A 17,854-nucleotide genomic window follows, 5' to 3' on the forward strand; every position below is an offset into this window, starting at 1 on the left:
AGGAGCTGCTATGAAGTGGAAGGGAAAGAACAGCACGGCCCAGCAGCCAGCTACCCCACGCTAGCTCTTTTAGGTAAGCGTCAGCCTCTTACCTCCCTGACACTCACCTTACCTCAAGCCTTTCTGGGTCCCGCTGCTTAATCACCCAACGAAATTCATTCTGAGAGAGCTTGCCTGCCTAGTCCATATACTCTCCTCAGCTTCAACCTTCAACCTTAAGAAAGCTACCTATTTTACGTTTTTCTTTCACGGACCAACCAACGTAAAAACATCAGCACTATAAGAACGGCGCGCGTGGGCGTCCTTCGTTTTTATCAAACACAATCTCACCAACCTGGATCAAATGTCGCATACCAGCCTAAATTACATTTCTAGCCAAGCTTGGTCTTTGTCTCTTTGATTCAAACCATCGCGTCTACGAATTCATCCCGACGCGCGCAAACTGCCGCCCTCCGGCACGCATATTTCCCCCACTACCTTAATTCTATCTGCTTTCAACGCGTTGAGCACTCGATTCCTCATCATAGCAAATCTCTTCCACTCAATTTCGATCTGAAGCACCAGCTCTGAAGGATCCAAACCAAATCCTAAGACATGACGGAGATCGAAATGGATATTGATATGGCCAAGCCAGTCTTGGACGGTAAAATTGAGGACGATTTCATCGACTTCGATACCGACATGGTTGATTCTAATCATGACCTGCAAAAGAACGATGACAACTTGGAGAGCATGGATAGAGAAATGCAAGAAGATGAGGACGCTGTGAATCATGAAGCCTACGAGACGAACGGTATCACGGGCGAGGATGTGGACTTCGACCTACACGATGTCGAGGATACAGCAAACAGTCCTGAACATGTGGATTATGAAGTGACCGAGGCTCCTGAGCTTGGGACTCAGGGACCGATACAAACAGCTCAGCCACCCGACGAAGACGTGCCAGAAAACGAAGAGAACGTAGAAATTTTGGATGAAATAATCGTTCATGGCGATGCGGTGTCTGACGATCACGAATCTACACACGAGATTGATTACGAATTTGAGGATAATGCAGAATCAGAAGACTCACATCAAGATGAGAAAACAGCTGCCGCAAGCCGTGCAACAAGATCTGAGCCAAATGGAACAGCCGGTGCTGCTGAAGAGCAAGATGACCACGAACCTGAGAATGATGCTACTGCAACGGGACAAGAGTTATCCGATCACACCGGAGACGAGAATAACATATCAAGCCACAATGACCAAAATGAGCCTCGCGATCCAAAGGAAGAAGAAGCAGAGCCGGATGAGGTTGCGACTGGTGAAGCAGAAGCCGAGGATGTGAAGGCAGATGAGTATAATGTTGAGAATACCCACGCATCCGATGACAACGACGAAATACACGATGGAGAAGATGCGAATAGTCATGAAGAAACCACTACCTTGGCATCAGGGCAAAATGATGAGACAACCGAAGCTGTCGAGGAAGCTGTCGAGGAAGCTGAAGATCACGATTATGACGTGGGCGAACATGTCGCAGATGCATATGACGAACACGCAACCACTGATACGGATCATGTGGATCACTCAGCTACTGGAGAAGATTCGAATGGGAAGACAGATGAGGGCTTTCCTGCTATAACGGTACAGTATAAAGGAGACGAATTTCCTATGTTCTCCACCACCACCCATGGTTTCTTTGCCAATACTTCGGTTCTCGATGAGCCACTTGAGAAGTTGATTGCTGGTCTTCGGAGTGAGCTTGAAAATGAGATTGCCGAGGATGATGACTTGGTACTCCAGGTTGATGAGCTTGGCCTCGAACTTGTTGAGGTAAGGAAAGGCTCTGGTTTTTATCCAGAATGCGCTAACATTTTGAAACAGACAACCCAAGGCGAGACCATGTCGAACGTTACACTCCGTCAAATTCTTGAAATTTTCGACCTTCTTGTCAAGAACCAGGACCCAGATGGCTCACGCCCACTGTATGCCTATCTTTTTACCAAACCCAACGCAGAAAAGCGCTTCGAGTATCTCGTCGAGAGTGCCACGGCGGGGAAGGGGCTTGATGAAGTTATCCATCTCTTCGAGACTCCCATGACTGCTGGAACTAGCATGCTGGAAACAGCTGCAACTATCGATGGTGTTCACGAGGAACTGGACGAGTTCGACAGCCCAATTGATGATGAACATCACAGCGAGATAGATGAAGCAGAAAATGAGGATGAATATCTGGAAGGCGAACATGCGAACCCCGATGCCACTGGTTCTGAGGGGCAAGAGTTTAAAGGCCAGGAAGTCGATGACCATGAAGTCAACAGCCAGCAGGCCAATAACCAGGATGGCCATTATGAAGATGATCAAGACAATATCAACGTTGCAACCGACACTCAGATCGAGATATCAGTCAATGCTTCTGCCGTTGATTTGGAGGATCCAGAGACCGCTGTTGACAGCCTCACTGCTGCTGATGAGGATGGTCTTGAGCAAAATGGTAAAGCAACCTCATTATTTTCCACTTTCCTTTGTTGCTATTACCCCGACTTCTGCCTCTGTGCCCCCTGTGTGTCGGAGTATGTCGAAAACCACAACAAAGATGAAGCAGAATTCCGGAAAACTGTCAAGTGCAATTACGGAACTATGCAAATTCTTTCACCCAAAGTACAATATCTCCGTCCCCATCAATCCAAACATCACCGCTCCCTGTCTGATTTCAGCACAACGTATTCTTTCAATAATACTGACGAATTTACTCCAGCACGAGCTGACAGCGAGATTGACCCATTTGCCAATTTCGAGTTAGACGAGGAAGCCGAGTTCAACGGAGATGTCGCTCTCGGAGAGAATACAGAGACCCAAGATGAGGTCAATGTTGATGCCGAGCCAGAACCACTCCATGCACAAACTAATGACACGAGCACTACAACCACTCTTCAAGAGGAGGAGGAAGCGTCCTCTTTCAACGTTGACCTTGGAGTGGCCTCTGCAACAGTAGAGACGGCAGAGAAAAGCAAGACTGATGATGACGACCTGGACGAAATCGACTGGAGAGATGAGCATGAACCAGAAGACCAAGCACCAAGCACTCCTTCGGCTGCTGGTAAACGAGCCCGTGGTGATGACGATGATGTAGATGCGGAAGATGAGCAAGGTGCGATAAAAAAGACCCTCAGCTAAGTTGCAATGGTAACTAACGTTATGCAGATGCCAAGCGCCGTCGTCCCTGAATGATTTCGCCTCCTAACTAACCGCAACATTCTCCAATATCGACAAACACCCCCCCCCTCTTCAATAACTAAAATTCAACAGCTGCCGGTAATATGATGCACAGTGGCTATCTGAACTCGACAGTCAGGTCCTTGACCTTTGTCATTGTTCTCAACGTCATTGTCGCAGAAGTTTTCCTGGTGGTAAGAATGCAACATGTTTTGAACGACACAATATGGGTCACAGAAACCCATACCAGCGGATTCTGGGTAGGTAAGAAATGAATCCACATCTACTAATTATATAGGGCAAAGAAAGATCTTATGCATTTCTGCATTTTATGAGGTCGAGCTTGATTCTGGCCATTGACAACATGGTCGTTTGTTTTGTTTTGTTTCATACTCGATTGTTGATGACGCAAGTGTCGATACCCTTTCCCCTTTCAAATTAATAATATAAGAACAAAATGCACGATCCTGGTCGGTAAGAGAACAGGTGGATTAGTTCTGGTTCTGTATGATATGGTTCGTGGGATGGAATGAGGCGTTGGCGGCTGGACCGGAGGGAAAACTCAAAGCTGTGAACGGTGCTTGGAGTTGAAGTTATAGTGAAGCGTGGGAGATAGTTGAGACGGACAGCATTTCTGATGTGGATCTATACTCTACCTACGCTTTAGTCGGGGGTCACTTATAGCAAACAATCTGAGCCTTCTACTGGGTTCGGTGGCCATTGAGGGCGTTTGGTGTAGGGCCCTGGGCAGTCTTTAGCTGATTCGCTTGATGAGAACACTATCTTGAGATCTGGTCGCTAAGATTCTATAAATAACGTATCTGGATTATCATGATAATCATGGCGAAGGGGATTGGCCAGGTAGTTGTCACCAAACAGAAACAAAAAATCGAAACAGTTTAATGATGAGCATTGATCACTTAACTTGTTTCCAGCGCTGGGTCACCCGTAGCATTAAAGGGCGTCATGGATCCCTGTTTGAAGGTGTCGGCTACGTTAAGGGGTTGATTAAGTTGAGCGCTAAGAGTGTCGATCAGGAACAAGATGAAGAGTAGGGTTGGCGTGTTGATAATAGCCCACAATATCAGACCAATTTGCATTTTGGGATTGGATTCATTCAATTATTGCGATACTCTATCCTCCTCGACAATATCTTTGTTGTAGTTTCTCGCAACTGCTTCAGAGAGGATAACTTATCGAACGTGGCTCAGACATCAAAAACTATTAAATGTGGCGCACGGGAGGCGCTGTTGAGAAGTTCTCGATCTTTGTTACAACGGAGCGAGCGAGGCACTACCGAATTGCGGATGCTAAAAAAAACATTTTCCCCAAAGAATCAAGGACTGTTTGGAGCTTGAGATGCGGGCTGCTGACGTGGACACGAGGACAGGTTGCGGGACAAGGACGAACTTGATGGGCTGGAAATGGAGACGAGTCCAGGGGTTAAAGCCGAAAGATGGCGAGTGAGAAGCAGATGATGAGAAACAAGGGGCTTGTCGTCCGTCCCCCTTGAATCAAGCAGCCAGAAGCGCTAGTAATGGAAGTGAATTGAGTGTACAGGGCAGGGAGTAAAAGTCAGCGAGCATCACCAGAGTCGTTTATCTGCTAATTGTTTGTTCTTTGATATAGTAGAAACTTATACACTATAGATGCATAAGAAATCTGGATTGTGCTTTCCAAAGTAACTGTCAAGAGCTACAATATTCGGGGGAACTAATCAATACGGCAATCCTACTGATATAACTATTTGGTTGTTTGAAGTGACTGTGATATGGGGAATCTCCTGCAGCAAGTGTCTGTTGCAGCTGATAACTGCCATGTCCAACATACTTATGTGAGTGTCAACATTAGTTCAGGGGTGAGAACCACTCGCACCCATCGATCGTATCGTGTTGTGCTGTGGTTGTGTCGTATCGTGCCGTCTAAGCCTCGGCTTTAGCATCTGAGGACAATACAATAATTAGTTGTATGTAGTATCCGTACTTTACAGTCAGCGGAAGTTAGGCAACCTAATGCAATTGCTGTGTTTCGACGCTCGGGTCTGTGCCGAGTTTCCCTTAAGTTGCCGTATCTCAGTGGTTTGTTTTATCTTTACGGGCTGCTAGTCACTAGTTTCTCAGAGACTCTTAGATAAAATAACTGGATCGTGGAATGAAGTGTCGTCAGATGCAAGAAAGAAAAAAAGAAAAGTCCAGGTGCTCAGGCACTTTACTTCAGGATCCCCACCTCTTTTTGAGTCCTGAGGGCCCTGAAGTGTTAGTGAGTCTAAGTTGTAACGCCAGGGACATGGACCTGACGCCCAGGGGGTAGTGGATGGATCCATCGTCCTCTGTTGGCGCCCTCTTTTGAAACCTCTTGAACTTTGCTGTGCCCGATTCTGGTGGCGGTACTTGTCAGCACACTATAATTTCACCTCTACCCAGGTACCTCAGCCTTTTCTGCTTCTCCACTGCTGGTTTTGTCCAAGCCTCTCGTAGCCTGTAGCTAACAGGCCCCTGTCTGGTCTGATCTGGCCTCCCCAAACTTTGTCTCTGTCTCTCCCACACGAACGTACTGTACTGTACTGTACTGTACTGTATCTCATCCCGTCCGCACTGCTGCTACAGCCTCTCCATTTTTACTTACAATCCAGCCAAGCTGTCCCTTCTCCCTATCATCCAACCCCCCCCTCCCTGCCTTTTGCGAATACCGTCGTTGCGCATCACGAGTCTCACGCTTGTCAAGATACGAAGGCAATAACGGATTCGACAATAATTGGACCATACGATACCCTAAAACCGACCTTGCTCCGTCGCAAATCGCTTGCCTACAGCAACAGCAGCACGCCCAGTCCCCCCTCCATCTGCATCCAACACCAAGACTCTGCAGTCGTCCACGCGGCCAGAACTCCAATCTCGATTTAACTCTCCCAACGAAGAGTTTATAGCAATATTTTGATGTGTCTGCGATAAAGTAGAGCTCGATTCCTCAGCAACTCACTCGTTTCAACACTCGTTATTGCTATACGGCTTCTCTCGCCCGGTGCGAGCCCACGCCAATAGTGAACTCCTTTCGGTTCAGCTCCGACTCTCTGCGGCGCATTCTGCCCAAACCGTTATTCGATTCGGATTATCGCTTTCAGCGCATTGGGTACATATATAGAAAGTCGACTTTGTGCGCTTCGTCGCTGTCGTGCGCTCTCTAAAACATCATGATTGAAGACAAGTATGTCGCGTTCCACTCTCGTTAGCCTTCTCCTGAGAAGCCACCTCGATCGGGTCCTTCTTGTAACCCGACCACGCTATTCTCACTACACGTGCTAATATTGCCTCAAGGTATATCGGTCTGGCTCTTGCTATGACATCGGCCTTGGCCATCGGTAAGTTATGTTTGATTACACTGGGGCGTCGCAAGGCTAACCATCTTTCAGGAACAAGCTTCGTTATTACAAAAAAGGTTCGTCCAACAGAACTACTGTCTGTCTGCGAGCGGCGAATTCTATCGTTACTTCAGCGTCTAGCGCCATGTTCTGCATCTCGCCTTGAGCATAAACTAATCCACTTTCTAGGGATTGATTCAAGCAGAAGAACGGCATGGCTTTGAAGGCGACGGCTTTGTCTACCTTCGAAATCCCCTGTGGTGGGCCGGTATTGCGACTCGTAAGTGCTCTATCAGACATGATCCCTATTGACAGCTTTACTAACATCAAATTAGTTGGTCTAGGAGAAGTCTGCAACTTTGCCGCATACGCTTTCGCCCCTGCTATCCTCGTCACACCTCTTGGAGCTCTCAGTGTGCTCATTGGCGCTGTTCTTGGCTCGTACTTCCTCAACGAAGAGCTTGGTACGCTGGGCAAGCTCGGCAGTGCTATATGCCTGATCGGCGCTGTTATTATTGTTCTTCATGCGCCTCCGGATGAGGAGATCGAGACCGTCGACGAGATCTTGCACTACGCAATTCAGCCAGGTTCGTGCACAAGAAGCATATTTACGAGGATGGCAGTTCCTAAAACTGATCCCAGGTTTCCTTCTCTACGCCTTCGCCGTTGTTGCTTTCGCCGTCTTCATGATTTACAAGATCGCCCCTGTCTATGGCAGGAGAAACGCCCTCATTTATCTTTCCATCTGCTCCACCGTCGGATCCATTTCAGTCATGTCTGTCAAGGCCTTTGGTATTGCGCTTAAGCTTACTTTTGCTGGCCACAACCAGTTCAGCCACCCTTCGACATACGTTTTCATGATTTTAACGGCCGTATGCATTGTGACTCAGATGAATTACTTCAACAAAGCTCTTGCCAGCTTTCCCACCAACATGTAAGTGGTTTACGGAGTTCTAACAATTGGCCTTTACTAACAGTAGTGCCAGTGTCAACCCCCTTTACTACGTAACGTTCACCACCGCCACCCTCTGTGCCTCCTTTATCCTCTTCAGCGGATTCAACACGAACGACCCAGTCAATACTCTCTCGCTGCTTTGCGGATTCTTGGTTACTTTTACGGGCGTCTATCTCCTGAACCTTTCCAGGGGTGACCCCCATGGCCAAAGATTGACCGCTGGACGAGGAGGAAGCGACGCCACCGGTACCGACATGGTTTCTGGTTTACAAACTCGTCTGAGCATGCAGGCAAGGAGGAGCGGCGATCCTTCACGACACAGCATGAGCAGCCAACGTGGAGACCGCGAGGGTCTCATTCGCGCATACGACGAGGAAGAAGCTGCTGGTTTCGCTCTGACCGACCTCGCCTCGGATAGTGACGAAGATGTTCGTCACGCCAACGGCAATGGCAAAGCGAGCTATGACGAAAACATCGAGCTCGATAACCGCCACAAGTCAGGCGATCGGTGATGGTCTGCGACGTTTCCAGCAACCTAATGGCGGAGTAAAAGAATATCGGTTAACCACCGGTCATCAGCTCCGCAACGATATCTTGCATGTTTCATTATCTCAAACAGGCATTGTACATTTTCAAACCATTTGACCGGGCATTTCTCTCGGAGTATGGGCTGCATACACGGATGGTACGTTACGCAACGGCATACTTTAATGTTGGTGCCAACTGTGTTTTTACCTATGCCAAACGGGATTGGGACTCGGAATCAACGACATGTATTGTTTGCTATTACTGGAGTACTATGGGCACACGGTCTTGGACGGCGTTGGCGGATTTTGTATTGGGGCCATAGGCGAATCCTCGTTGTACGATAACTACAGAGCATGAGCGATAGGATGGGACTGGACGGCGAACTTCCATATCAGGGCCGTTTATACAGGGATGGTTTCGGATCAAAGGAGGCGTCACTGTCTGCGTCTATCGGGCGATGAAAAGGCGAGTTGGGGCGTATATCACTGCCTCAACTCTCCAGGGCATGAACGAACGTTTCGGGTGTGGTAGATCTGTTATCCAAGTCGCAGGGCTTTTTCTAGGTTCGAGGAAGCCAAGTTTGAATTTTAACAAGAAAAGAGGGAAAGCCAGAGGCTGCCTATTATAGACAAGAATTATTACGACGTTCAGTACATTGGATAGCAGGTGGGATTGTATCTCACAAAAACAAGATTCTGGCTTGGAGATGTAAAGTCCTGATTATATTTGGTTCTCCATCGTGCTGTCTGCAATGTGCCTTTTGGCCTTCACTATATTCTCACCAGGCTGATGAAGATATCTTTTTGATGCCTGTTTGTACTTGATATATGACAATGTATGCCACTTCCTTCAGCTACGTCCAAGATTTGCTTATTTGGTGAATTGTGAATGACAATTATTGGTGGCCAGACTATCCGTTCATTGGCCAGTTCCGTAAGTCAAGGAGAAAAACGACATAATATCCTCAACAAGGGAGTTAGATTATGATTGACAACATCTCTGAACATGGCTAGTCGTTTCAAACCGCTATATGATTGAATATCGACAAATATCCAAACTCAACCACAGCATCTGAGATTCTTTGTGGAACACAGATCACCATAAATGGCATAATTGACTGCCTTATTACAACCCAGCGTTTAGTGAGCTACATTAGAGCCTTGACCGAAGCCTAGGATGACCATTAGGCTTGCTCTTGACGGAAGTTGAGTCTAGGAAAATCAAGAGCCAGAAGAGAAGGATAGGTAATCATGTGAAGTATAACTGTTTTTCAACCCGATTGGAATAGGAAAAATCGGCGTGGCCGTTATTGTGGTTGCGATACTCCCTAAGCTGTGTTGTGTATTAGCGTGAGGAAATATATAGTACCCCGGAAAGAGACAGACAAGCGTGATAAACAGACTTGAGTGTTGCCAGCTCGATATTGTGTGGGCAAGCTAGCCTGTCTACGAAACATTCACGTACTCAATTCAGACAAGACTTCAAAGTCGCTCAGAGGCACTCAAGGTATTGGTAGACAGAAGACACAGTCACAAGACGTGTCGTCGTAATCTTCGGGTCTCATTTTTTCTCTTTTATGCTTTGCCTACCATTACAAGCAAGAATGAAACCGTCCGTGCCCTTAGCAGATGCAAATGATCAATTGACGCCTGAGTAGACCTCCGTCCCTCATCCCACGGATCTCCATCTTTCCTTCATCAGGTTTTGACGGCTTTTCCCAGCCTGGTGATTTAAGCATTTTATTGCTCAACAGCCTGGACCTCATCACCACCCTCTTCCTCAGCAACTCGAGCATCCTGAGCAGCCTGAGCGGCTTGGGCGGCCTTAGCGCCGTAGTCCTGGCTGACAGGCTGGAGGACAGCCTGCTCCTCCTTGGGCTCGATAATGGTGACAGCGTCAGGGAGAGTCTTCTGGGGACCGGCCTTGCCCTCAGGGTCGGAGCCGCGCATGATCTTGACCTTGATACCCAGGACACCCTGTCGGAGGAGAACGTGACGGGTAGCGTGGTCGATGAAGTCCTTGGCGGGCTGACCAGAGTGAATCATGAAGCCGTCGGTGAACTTCATGGACTTGGCACGGGCAGCACGGAGCTTACCGGAGACGACAACCTCACAACCCTTGGCGCCAGACTCCATGATGAAGCGGAGGACACCATAGCAAGCACGTCGGACGGCGAGACCGTTGAGAAGCTTGTATCGCAGGGACTCGCACTGAGCGACGGCGGAGAGACCACGGTTCTGGACCTTGGCGGCGTAGAGGGAGACGGAGTTCTCGGGGAACTTGAATCGCTTCTGGATGAGCGAGGTGAGCTCGCGAATGCGGCGGCCCTGCTCGCCGAGAACCTCCTGGGTGTGGGTGGCTCGGATGATGATATCGGTGACGGTGGGGGTAACGCGGACCTCGACGCCGGAGTAGCCCTCCTCAGCGAGCTCGCGCTGGAAGAACTCGTTGAGCTCAGCGTAGAAGACACCGTCGGCGACGAACTTTCTCCGCTTGGAGCTGTGAAGAAGATTGTTAGTGAATCTTGGACTTGACTCGATTTTGTGACGGAGAATGGTATTTGGCGGGGTGACGATGGTGGTGATGGCGATGTTTCGATTCGATCAAGAAGGAGTTCGCAATTGCAATGTCAATAACTCACATCTGAGATCCGGGGTGAGCCATCTTGAAAATAGGACTTGTGTTGTCGGGACTGGACTTGACTTGGTGTCTTGTCTTGAGTCTGTTGGCGAGCTGAGGGTTGGCGGGCTGAAGAGAAAGATTCGCGGTCCTAGGTGGATTTCGGCTTCACTGCACTCACAAATGTTGGCCTACTCGCTCAATTTTTTGGTGTGTGGTTGAGCCCTAAATCTGGCAAGCGGGTTCCAGTGGTCGCACATTCCGTTTGGAGAAGTGGGTCCCGAATGCGAGGGGATATATCCTCTAAATCGGAGAACGGAGAAACAAATTAACGAGCTGGATCCATGCAGCCAAAATGGGGAAAGTGCTTGGGCCATGGCTCTGGCCTCTGGGGTGACGTCGCGGTCTCTTTTGGTAGCTGACAGCGCTGAGCCCCTCCTGCCATATGCCAAGTGGGCGCCTGTGGCTCGTGATGATGAGTGTGAGCTGTCTCCGGCTCTAAAAGAAACTCCATCCATCAATACTCAAAGTCGAGTCCAAAGTCTTCCTCCATGCGCGTCTAATTTTTCTTACTTTGGAAGTGACAAATATGTCAGAGTCCGTCTCATAACCTCTCCTCTCAGGTCGCCTTGTAACAACTACTTCTTCATCTTCCGGCGGCCCCGCGATATTGAGCTACCTCTACTACATCACCAGAGCTTCCGAGAAATCGTCCACACCGACATACAAAGAGATCATTGATATAACATAAACTCTACGAAGAGAGATCTCTTGCCCTTTAGCAACTACAAGGCGGTGAAGCCACGGTTTGCCAAAATGGAAGCCCGAAAGGTATGCGTTCTAGTCGCCATTTAGAGCATCCCGCCTGTTCATGCACGGCTTTGCGCTGCGTTTCGGCTCCTAACGTCATGTAGATCATCGAGAGCGTCCAGGGTATCTATGGCGGCCAAACAACTCATGGCACTTTGCGACTGACCGATTTCCATCTGGTATTCTGCGCACCCATCGATCAATCCGCCAAACCCTCAGAAAGTTCGTCTCACAAGCCCAAAGTTCGCGAGAGATGGATTCCATATCCCATGCTGTGCTATTGTGCACTTCGGCCGGTGCCACCCGGATCTCGCCAGGCTCCATCGATCCGTTTACGATGTCGTGACTTCACCTTTGTGACATTCAACTTCACCGACAGCGAGATTGCCCGAGAAGCTTTCGATTTCATCAAGTCTCGAACTTGCAAACTAGGAACAGTAGAGAAGCTCTATGCTTTCTCCCACAAGCCTCTAAAGCATGAGCGAGAGGTTGGCGGTTGGTCAGTCTATGATCCAAAAGCAGAGTTCAGACGCCAGGGTATCAGCGAGAAATTGCCTGATAAAGGTTGGAGGATCACGCATATCAACAAGGACTATACCTTTTGCGATACATATCCTGCTTTTCTGGTTGTTCCCTCCAAGATCTCGGATAACGTCCTTAAATATGCGAAGGAGTTCCGCTCGAGAAACCGTGTGCCGGCTCTGTCATACATTCATCCAGTAAACAACTGTACCATCACTCGAAGCTCTCAGCCCCTCTCTGGCATCACAAGGAAGACAAACGTGCAAGACGAGAAACTAGTAGCGGCATCATTCAACGCCCTTTTGCCGCCAGGCTCTGAGGAAAGCACACCTCTATCGAGTCAGCCCGATGTGTCCCTTGGAAACTCGTCACTGGAGACGGAGCTTTCGGAGACGGAACGATATGAAGATGAGCTCATTTCGAGATCCGTTGCCGTTTATGATTCTTCTGGGAAGCGTCAAGTATATGGTGCACAGCAGAGCAACTTGATTGTGGATGCTCGTCCTACTATCAATGCAATGGTGAATCAAGTACAAGGAATGGGCTCGGAAAACATGGACAAGTACAAGTTTGCACGCAAGATATTCCTTAGTATTGAGAATATTCACGTCATGCGAAGCTCCCTCAACAAGGTCATTGACGCTCTCAAAGACGCCGACATTTCACCTTTACCGCCAAACAGAGAGCTACTCCATCAAAGTGGCTGGTTACGGCACATTCATGATGTTCTGGATGGCTCAGCTATAATTGCAAGACAGATCGGAATCAACCATTCACATGTTCTCATTCACTGCTCCGACGGCTGGGACCGTACAAGCCAGCTCAGTGCTTTGGCTCAAATCATGTTGGACCCCTACTACCGCACGATTGAAGGTTTCATTGTTCTTGTGGAAAAAGATTGGTTGTCTTTTGGTCACATGTTCAGGCTTCGATCGGGCCACTTGAACCACGAGGATTGGTTCACCGTGCAGAAAGATGCTTTTGCAGGTTCCAAGGTACAGCCCGGAGAGAACGATGGCCGGGGTGACGCGTTCCAGAATGTGCTGAGTGGTGCGAAGCGTTTCTTCAACCAGAATAAAGATGACCCCGACTTGGCTGCAGTTAGTGAAACAGCTCCTGGAAAGGTTGTTGATGATGAAGCTACCTCTCCAAAGATGGTCAGTCCTGTCTTCCACCAGTTCCTTGACTGCACCTATCAACTTTTACGCCAAAACAAGACTCGTTTTGAGTATAACGAGCGCTTCCTGCGCCGCCTTCTATACCACCTGTACTCGTGCCAGTACGGCACTTTCCTCTTTAATTCAGAGAAGCAGAGAAAAGATGCGCGAGCTGCAGAACGGACGTCTTCCGTTTGGGACTACTTTCTGTGTCGGCGAGCTGAGTTCACAAACCCCGACTTCGATGCCAGTATCGACGATCACGTCAAAGGACAGGAGCGGATCCTGTTACCGCGACTGAAGGAGATAAGATGGTGGCATCAGTTGTTCGGAAGGACTGAGGATGAGATGAACGGCGGTTTGAACGCCGCCGCAGCAGCAGAGACTGACCGCCAAACCGCCATATCAAATTTACAGTATCCTAGCGTTATCCAAGCAGATGCCGACCCTCGGTCATCCACTTCAAGCTCCAAGTCGGGGCCACCCTCGGTTCTCACAGGAGTTGAGACTGCCCACGAGACACTCACCCCTGAATCGCGACATACGCCAATCGAACGGAGCGCATCTACCGAACCAAGCGGTAACACCTTTGCCGCTATCAGGGATGGGATTGCAGGTCTCAATCTAGGCAAGGGAATGCTGGGGCAATTTACAAATACTGGCGAGTCAGCGTCGTCGTCAAGTTCGGCTCCCGCACCAGCTCGTAGCGACCAGGAGCTACGTGAGATGATATAGAAGGTCATGTTTCCAGAGTCGGATCCTGGCCCTTACTTGATTGTCGAGACCCATGAATCCGTGCGACACTGTTGTCCCTGGCTACACCCGCCCGTAGCACCGCCGCTTCTGACAACAGAGTCTGACGCACCGTCAACGCTTGAGCGCTGCAGCTTCTACAGTGTACCCAGCGATCTCAGTGGAGAGTGGGAGTATATCAAGCGGCGCGACTCTGAGTCTTTGGGCCTTCACTCAAGACTTAACTCCATTGATAGTCTCCAGCCCGATGCGGGCCTGCCGACGCCGTGTCACTCTCCAACTATTGAAATGCCAAAACCTGTGGCAAAGCTTGAGAGAGTCCTCTTCAAATCTGATGGGCAGAGGCGTGCGATGGCAAATTCCGATATGTAAGCATAGCATTCGGATTCATGATGTCTGAGTTCTCACACTTGGTTTCCTGATTCACACATGCGGACGTTTTTGTTGGCGCTAGAGGCAGTATCATGAGCCGGCTCTGGCGTTTAACTTGAGTGGTGATGACATTCTGATTTTGCGCCAATCACGCGGTACACGGCGAGGGCTTAGACAGCAATAGACTCCTTCAAGACTACGTGAATTAGGTAGGTAGTTATAGAGTGTAGTAAATCAAAACCTTCGGTTAACTCATAAGTTCAACATTCGGCCTTGCTTGGTTTCTTCTTTATTTTTGTCTATCTTGTAAAGTCATCCTAGTTATGGAAACGTGTTTGTTCACATTGAATCATATCCACTTGATTTCGTTGCGTCCGTAGCCCTTTTTTGCTGCTCTAACCCTCGTGTTGTAGGTTTTCTTTAGACTCTTTGACATTACAGGAAGACCTCTAGATTGATCTCGAGAGTGCTGACAGGGTATCTATGAATATGTTAGCGATGTCACGTCGATACTGGTCGGCATGGGGGCTCACTTCAAATCAAACTTCTCCAACACGGTAGGGTGCAAGATGCCGAATTCGCCAATGCGTCTCTCTTTCCCACCAAGACGGAGATACACGGAAGCAGCATGGCCAGCGAAGAAGGTGGCATCGTCAAGCTCCTCAATCCAGTAACCATCAGGCTTGCTGGGGTTCTCCTTTACTTCAAAATCGACACTCTTGCCAGAAAGACCCTCCTCGTGGGTGAGGAAAGCAGTTCGAAGCATGAGAAGAACACGATCAAGCAGGCCATGGACCACCTCGAAACCGCTTGTTCGGCCGTACCAGGCGGCGGCGAAATGTCGCTCGTTACGAGCCTTGCGTTCTTGAGACTCATCCTTGAAGACAACGTCAGAGACCTCAAAGATCTTCATGGGCACGCTGTGGCCCTTGTTCTCGCGAATGGTCTTGAGAAGGCCAGGTAGAAGAGTTGATCGCACAACCTGATACTCGGCGGTCTTGGGGTTGGCCAGACGTACGACGGTATTTCCGTCATCCTTGCGGTTTAGCCAAGCGAAGTTCTCATCGTGACTACACAAGATCAGGGGCATAACCTCACTCCAGCCAGCAACGGCGGCCTCGATTCGGATAATATCACTGAGCTTGTTGACCAGCAGGGGGGCACCAACAGTAGCACTTCGTGAAGGAGCAGTACGAGGAAGGTTGTTGTATCCGTAGCACACAGCAAGATCTTCCATCACGTCACATTGATGAAGGACATCAGCTCGGGTTGGGGGAATAGCAACCTCGAGGATGTTGGAATCTTTTGTTGAAGGTGTAGAGGTGTAAGACATCTTGGAGAGAAGCTTGCACAGGCTCTCGGGAGACTCAGTGAGCCCAGTGCAGCTGTTGAGGTAGTCGATTTCAACCTCAGCAACTCTGGGCTTCAGGTTAGGAGTGACTCGGGTTTGGTTGTTATGGTCGGAATTGATCTGGACGGGCTCGACAGTGAAGGGCTCAGAGCAGTACATGGAGAACATGGTAACCATGATGTCGGTGACGATGTCGAGTTTGGTGAGGTCGGTGGCAGTGATCTCAATAAAGATGTTGGTGGTGTCAAGTGTAATCTTGGAGTGATCACCGTTGATAATTGGAGGAAGGGAACAGACAACACGGTTGGAGTCGTAGATCGCAGGGTAGACTGGTGAGTCGCGAATGATGTGGAGGAAGCGGCCCAGGTGCTTGTCATTCTCATAGAAGTTCATCAACTCGGCAGAGTCCATCTCCTTGGTCTGGTTCAAGGGGATGAACTTTATATCCTTGGGGGGGAGGGCCTCGTAGGTGAAGGGACCTTTAATAGTATCATAGTCGTGGGTACCAATGGAGACTAGTGTTCGGTTTCGAGCAAGATTCTGGTGAAGCTTGTCTTGTAGAGAGATGAAGGACTCGTATCGGCTCTTGTCGAACTTGATATTGCGGAGGATAGCGCCAGAGACATATGGCCGGACCTGCTCAGCTTCGGGCTTGACGGTGATTGACTCAAGCTTGCCGCTTGCGGGCTCGACTATACGGTACTTGGGAGGCTCAATGCGTCCACGGAAGATATTGAGATTGGTGACAATACCCTCGAAGCAGAGCATATCATATCGGTTGGCGGGAATCTCAATCTTGAGCTGAGGAGGCTCCTGTTCGCCGTTTACAATTGGACGCTCATCATTCTCAGTATCCTCGTCAAGCTCGATACCGAACTCGAAGCAAAGGTCCTCAAACTCCTCGGTCGTGAATCTGTTTTAAGAGGAACAAGAGCTGTCAGCACACGTATAGAGAGACCTGGGGCGCGAAGTCGGAGAGCTCATGGTGGGGGTTGAGATGAACAAGGAGGGGCATTCGCACTTTTGACCGAGGGCTTCGTAAAGCTTGTACTTGTCGACGGAAATGGTAGGCATGATGAAGCGGAGCCTCGAGCCTTGTTTGGTAAATTGTCCTTTTTCCAAAGAATCAGAGGCGAGAGGTGAGATTTCCGTCGAGCGTCGGACGTGGATTTGGGCGTGGATTGTACTGAGTCACAGGAAATTTTGGGGATGTAGGTAGTTCGGGTTGCATGCGACGATGCGATACTCGGGTACTCGACAAGACGCAGGGCCATAGTGCGCTGTGACGGTACCCCTCTAGCGGATTGGGTTTGGCGGGGTAAAAAGGACGGATCATCTATACTCCATTCCCGACAAACTGTCAGGTACTGAGAAGCTTGCTTGAACTTCCAGTTCTTAATAGATAAGGGACCTGATGCCATTGAGTTGACATTACAAGAACTGGCAGTTTATCCGGTAGATTAGACTACGTTAGGCATCTTACCTTTGATCATGAACGACCATCTTGTCTGCATGGCACTCATCAACCTAAACCCGAGGTAAGTTGACAAACCAACAATAATACCGAGCTCGAACAGCTCTGAAACAATGTATTGTTGCGTCGAGAATTTGTCAAGGCCACTAGCTACCTACGCAGCCAAATTCCAAACATCAAATATATGCATAATGATGTCTGCACTGAGCTGGGAGTGGCGGGGCTTGGAGTTCAAGATTTCAAGGCTTGATCAGATATGATAGTGACGTCGGATGCGATCCTACAGAACCGATGCATCCTCAGAAGGTTTAATTTTTGTGCTCATACCCGTCCCGCGTGAACCGCAGGTACGCTCTCGGACATTGGTAAAGACGATATCGGTTCTGGTCTCAGTCTTGGCTTCAAATATAATATTGCCATCCCCAGATTCAAGCCACAATGTACCTGAAGCGCCCTGACCGAAGGTGAGACTGAAAAGAGCTTGCCCCTCAAAAATCCATGTTCTCAGGGAAATGAGGAGCCACTTTGACCCCACTTCAGCCACATCTGAGCTACCATCCAGCCAGAGCTGCCCTGTCTGCGCTGTTCGCCCGGGGCATTGGGCGGTTGCCCCTCTCCAAGGCAGCGTTCCTAACAGGGCATCGGTCGCTGAACAACGAAGCATCGAAGTGAAGTGAAGCAACCTAACAATACTGCACCAGCCTCACTCACCTCCACTGACCAGCCGGCGAGAGACAAACATCCAGCTGCCTCTCCA

The 17,854-nt window shown here is 49.2% G+C and overlaps 4 protein-coding genes across 4 annotated transcripts; 2 read left to right on the forward strand and 2 right to left on the reverse strand.

The window, feature by feature from the left end:
• Positions 1–6,388: 6,388 nt before the first annotated feature.
• FOBCDRAFT_205317 (magnesium transporter NIPA-domain-containing protein) lies at positions 6,389–8,023 on the forward strand (the record flags this gene model as incomplete). The annotated part of the gene is made up of 7 exons (XM_031188341.2): positions 6,389–6,402; positions 6,513–6,556; positions 6,608–6,633; positions 6,746–6,836; positions 6,892–7,143; positions 7,199–7,490; positions 7,543–8,023. 7 exons carry the CDS (start codon positions 6,389–6,391, stop codon positions 8,021–8,023), a joined length of 1,200 nt encoding a protein of 399 aa, XP_031035606.2.
• Positions 8,024–9,531: 1,508 nt separating this feature from the next.
• FOBCDRAFT_229600 (ribosomal protein S3) lies at positions 9,532–10,909 on the reverse strand. The gene is made up of 2 exons (XM_031188340.3): positions 10,681–10,909; positions 9,532–10,538 (listed from the first exon to the last, which is right to left on the reverse strand). The coding sequence occupies exons 1-2, from the start codon at positions 10,701–10,703 to the stop codon at positions 9,779–9,781; spliced, it is 783 nt and encodes a 260-aa protein (XP_031035605.1). The 5' UTR covers positions 10,704–10,909; the 3' UTR covers positions 9,532–9,778.
• A 201-nt stretch (positions 10,910–11,110) lies between these two features.
• FOBCDRAFT_263328 (phosphatidylinositol-3-phosphatase YMR1) lies at positions 11,111–14,272 on the forward strand (the record flags this gene model as incomplete). The annotated part of the gene is made up of 3 exons (XM_031188339.3): positions 11,111–11,489; positions 11,573–13,868; positions 13,980–14,272. Exons 1-3 carry the CDS (start codon positions 11,475–11,477, stop codon positions 14,270–14,272), a joined length of 2,604 nt encoding a protein of 867 aa, XP_031035604.3. The 5' UTR covers positions 11,111–11,474.
• A 224-nt stretch (positions 14,273–14,496) lies between these two features.
• On the reverse strand, positions 14,497–16,839 carry FOBCDRAFT_229603 (uncharacterized protein). The gene is made up of 3 exons (XM_059609810.1): positions 16,645–16,839; positions 14,806–16,536; positions 14,497–14,753 (listed from the first exon to the last, which is right to left on the reverse strand). The coding sequence occupies exons 1-3, from the start codon at positions 16,695–16,697 to the stop codon at positions 14,708–14,710; spliced, it is 1,830 nt and encodes a 609-aa protein (XP_059465620.1). The 5' UTR covers positions 16,698–16,839; the 3' UTR covers positions 14,497–14,707.
• Positions 16,840–17,854: the final 1,015 nt, after the last annotated feature.

The sequence above is a fragment of the Fusarium oxysporum genome, chromosome VIII (assembly GCF_013085055.1).
Source record: "Fusarium oxysporum Fo47 chromosome VIII, complete sequence".
NCBI lineage: Eukaryota > Fungi > Ascomycota > Sordariomycetes > Hypocreales > Nectriaceae > Fusarium > Fusarium oxysporum.

Bases quoted from the DNA above. Each gene is read 5' to 3' on its own strand.
- FOBCDRAFT_229600 (XM_031188340.3), bottom strand. From the start codon at position 10,703: ATGGCTCACCCCGGATCTCAGAT. The intron at 10,539-10,680 runs GTGAGTTATTGA...TCTTCTTCACAG, and splicing joins GCTCACCCCGGATCTCAGAT to CTCCAAGCGGAGAAAGTTCG.
- FOBCDRAFT_229603 (XM_059609810.1), bottom strand. From the start codon at position 16,697: ATGCCTACCATTTCCGTCGACAAGTACAAGCTTTACGAAGCCCTCGGT. The intron at 16,537-16,644 runs GTGCGAATGCCC...CTCTTAAAACAG, and splicing joins TACGAAGCCCTCGGTCAAAA to ATTCACGACCGAGGAGTTTG. The intron at 14,754-14,805 runs GTGAGCCCCCAT...ACATATTCATAG, and splicing joins TTGGAGAAGTTTGATTTGAA to ATACCCTGTCAGCACTCTCG.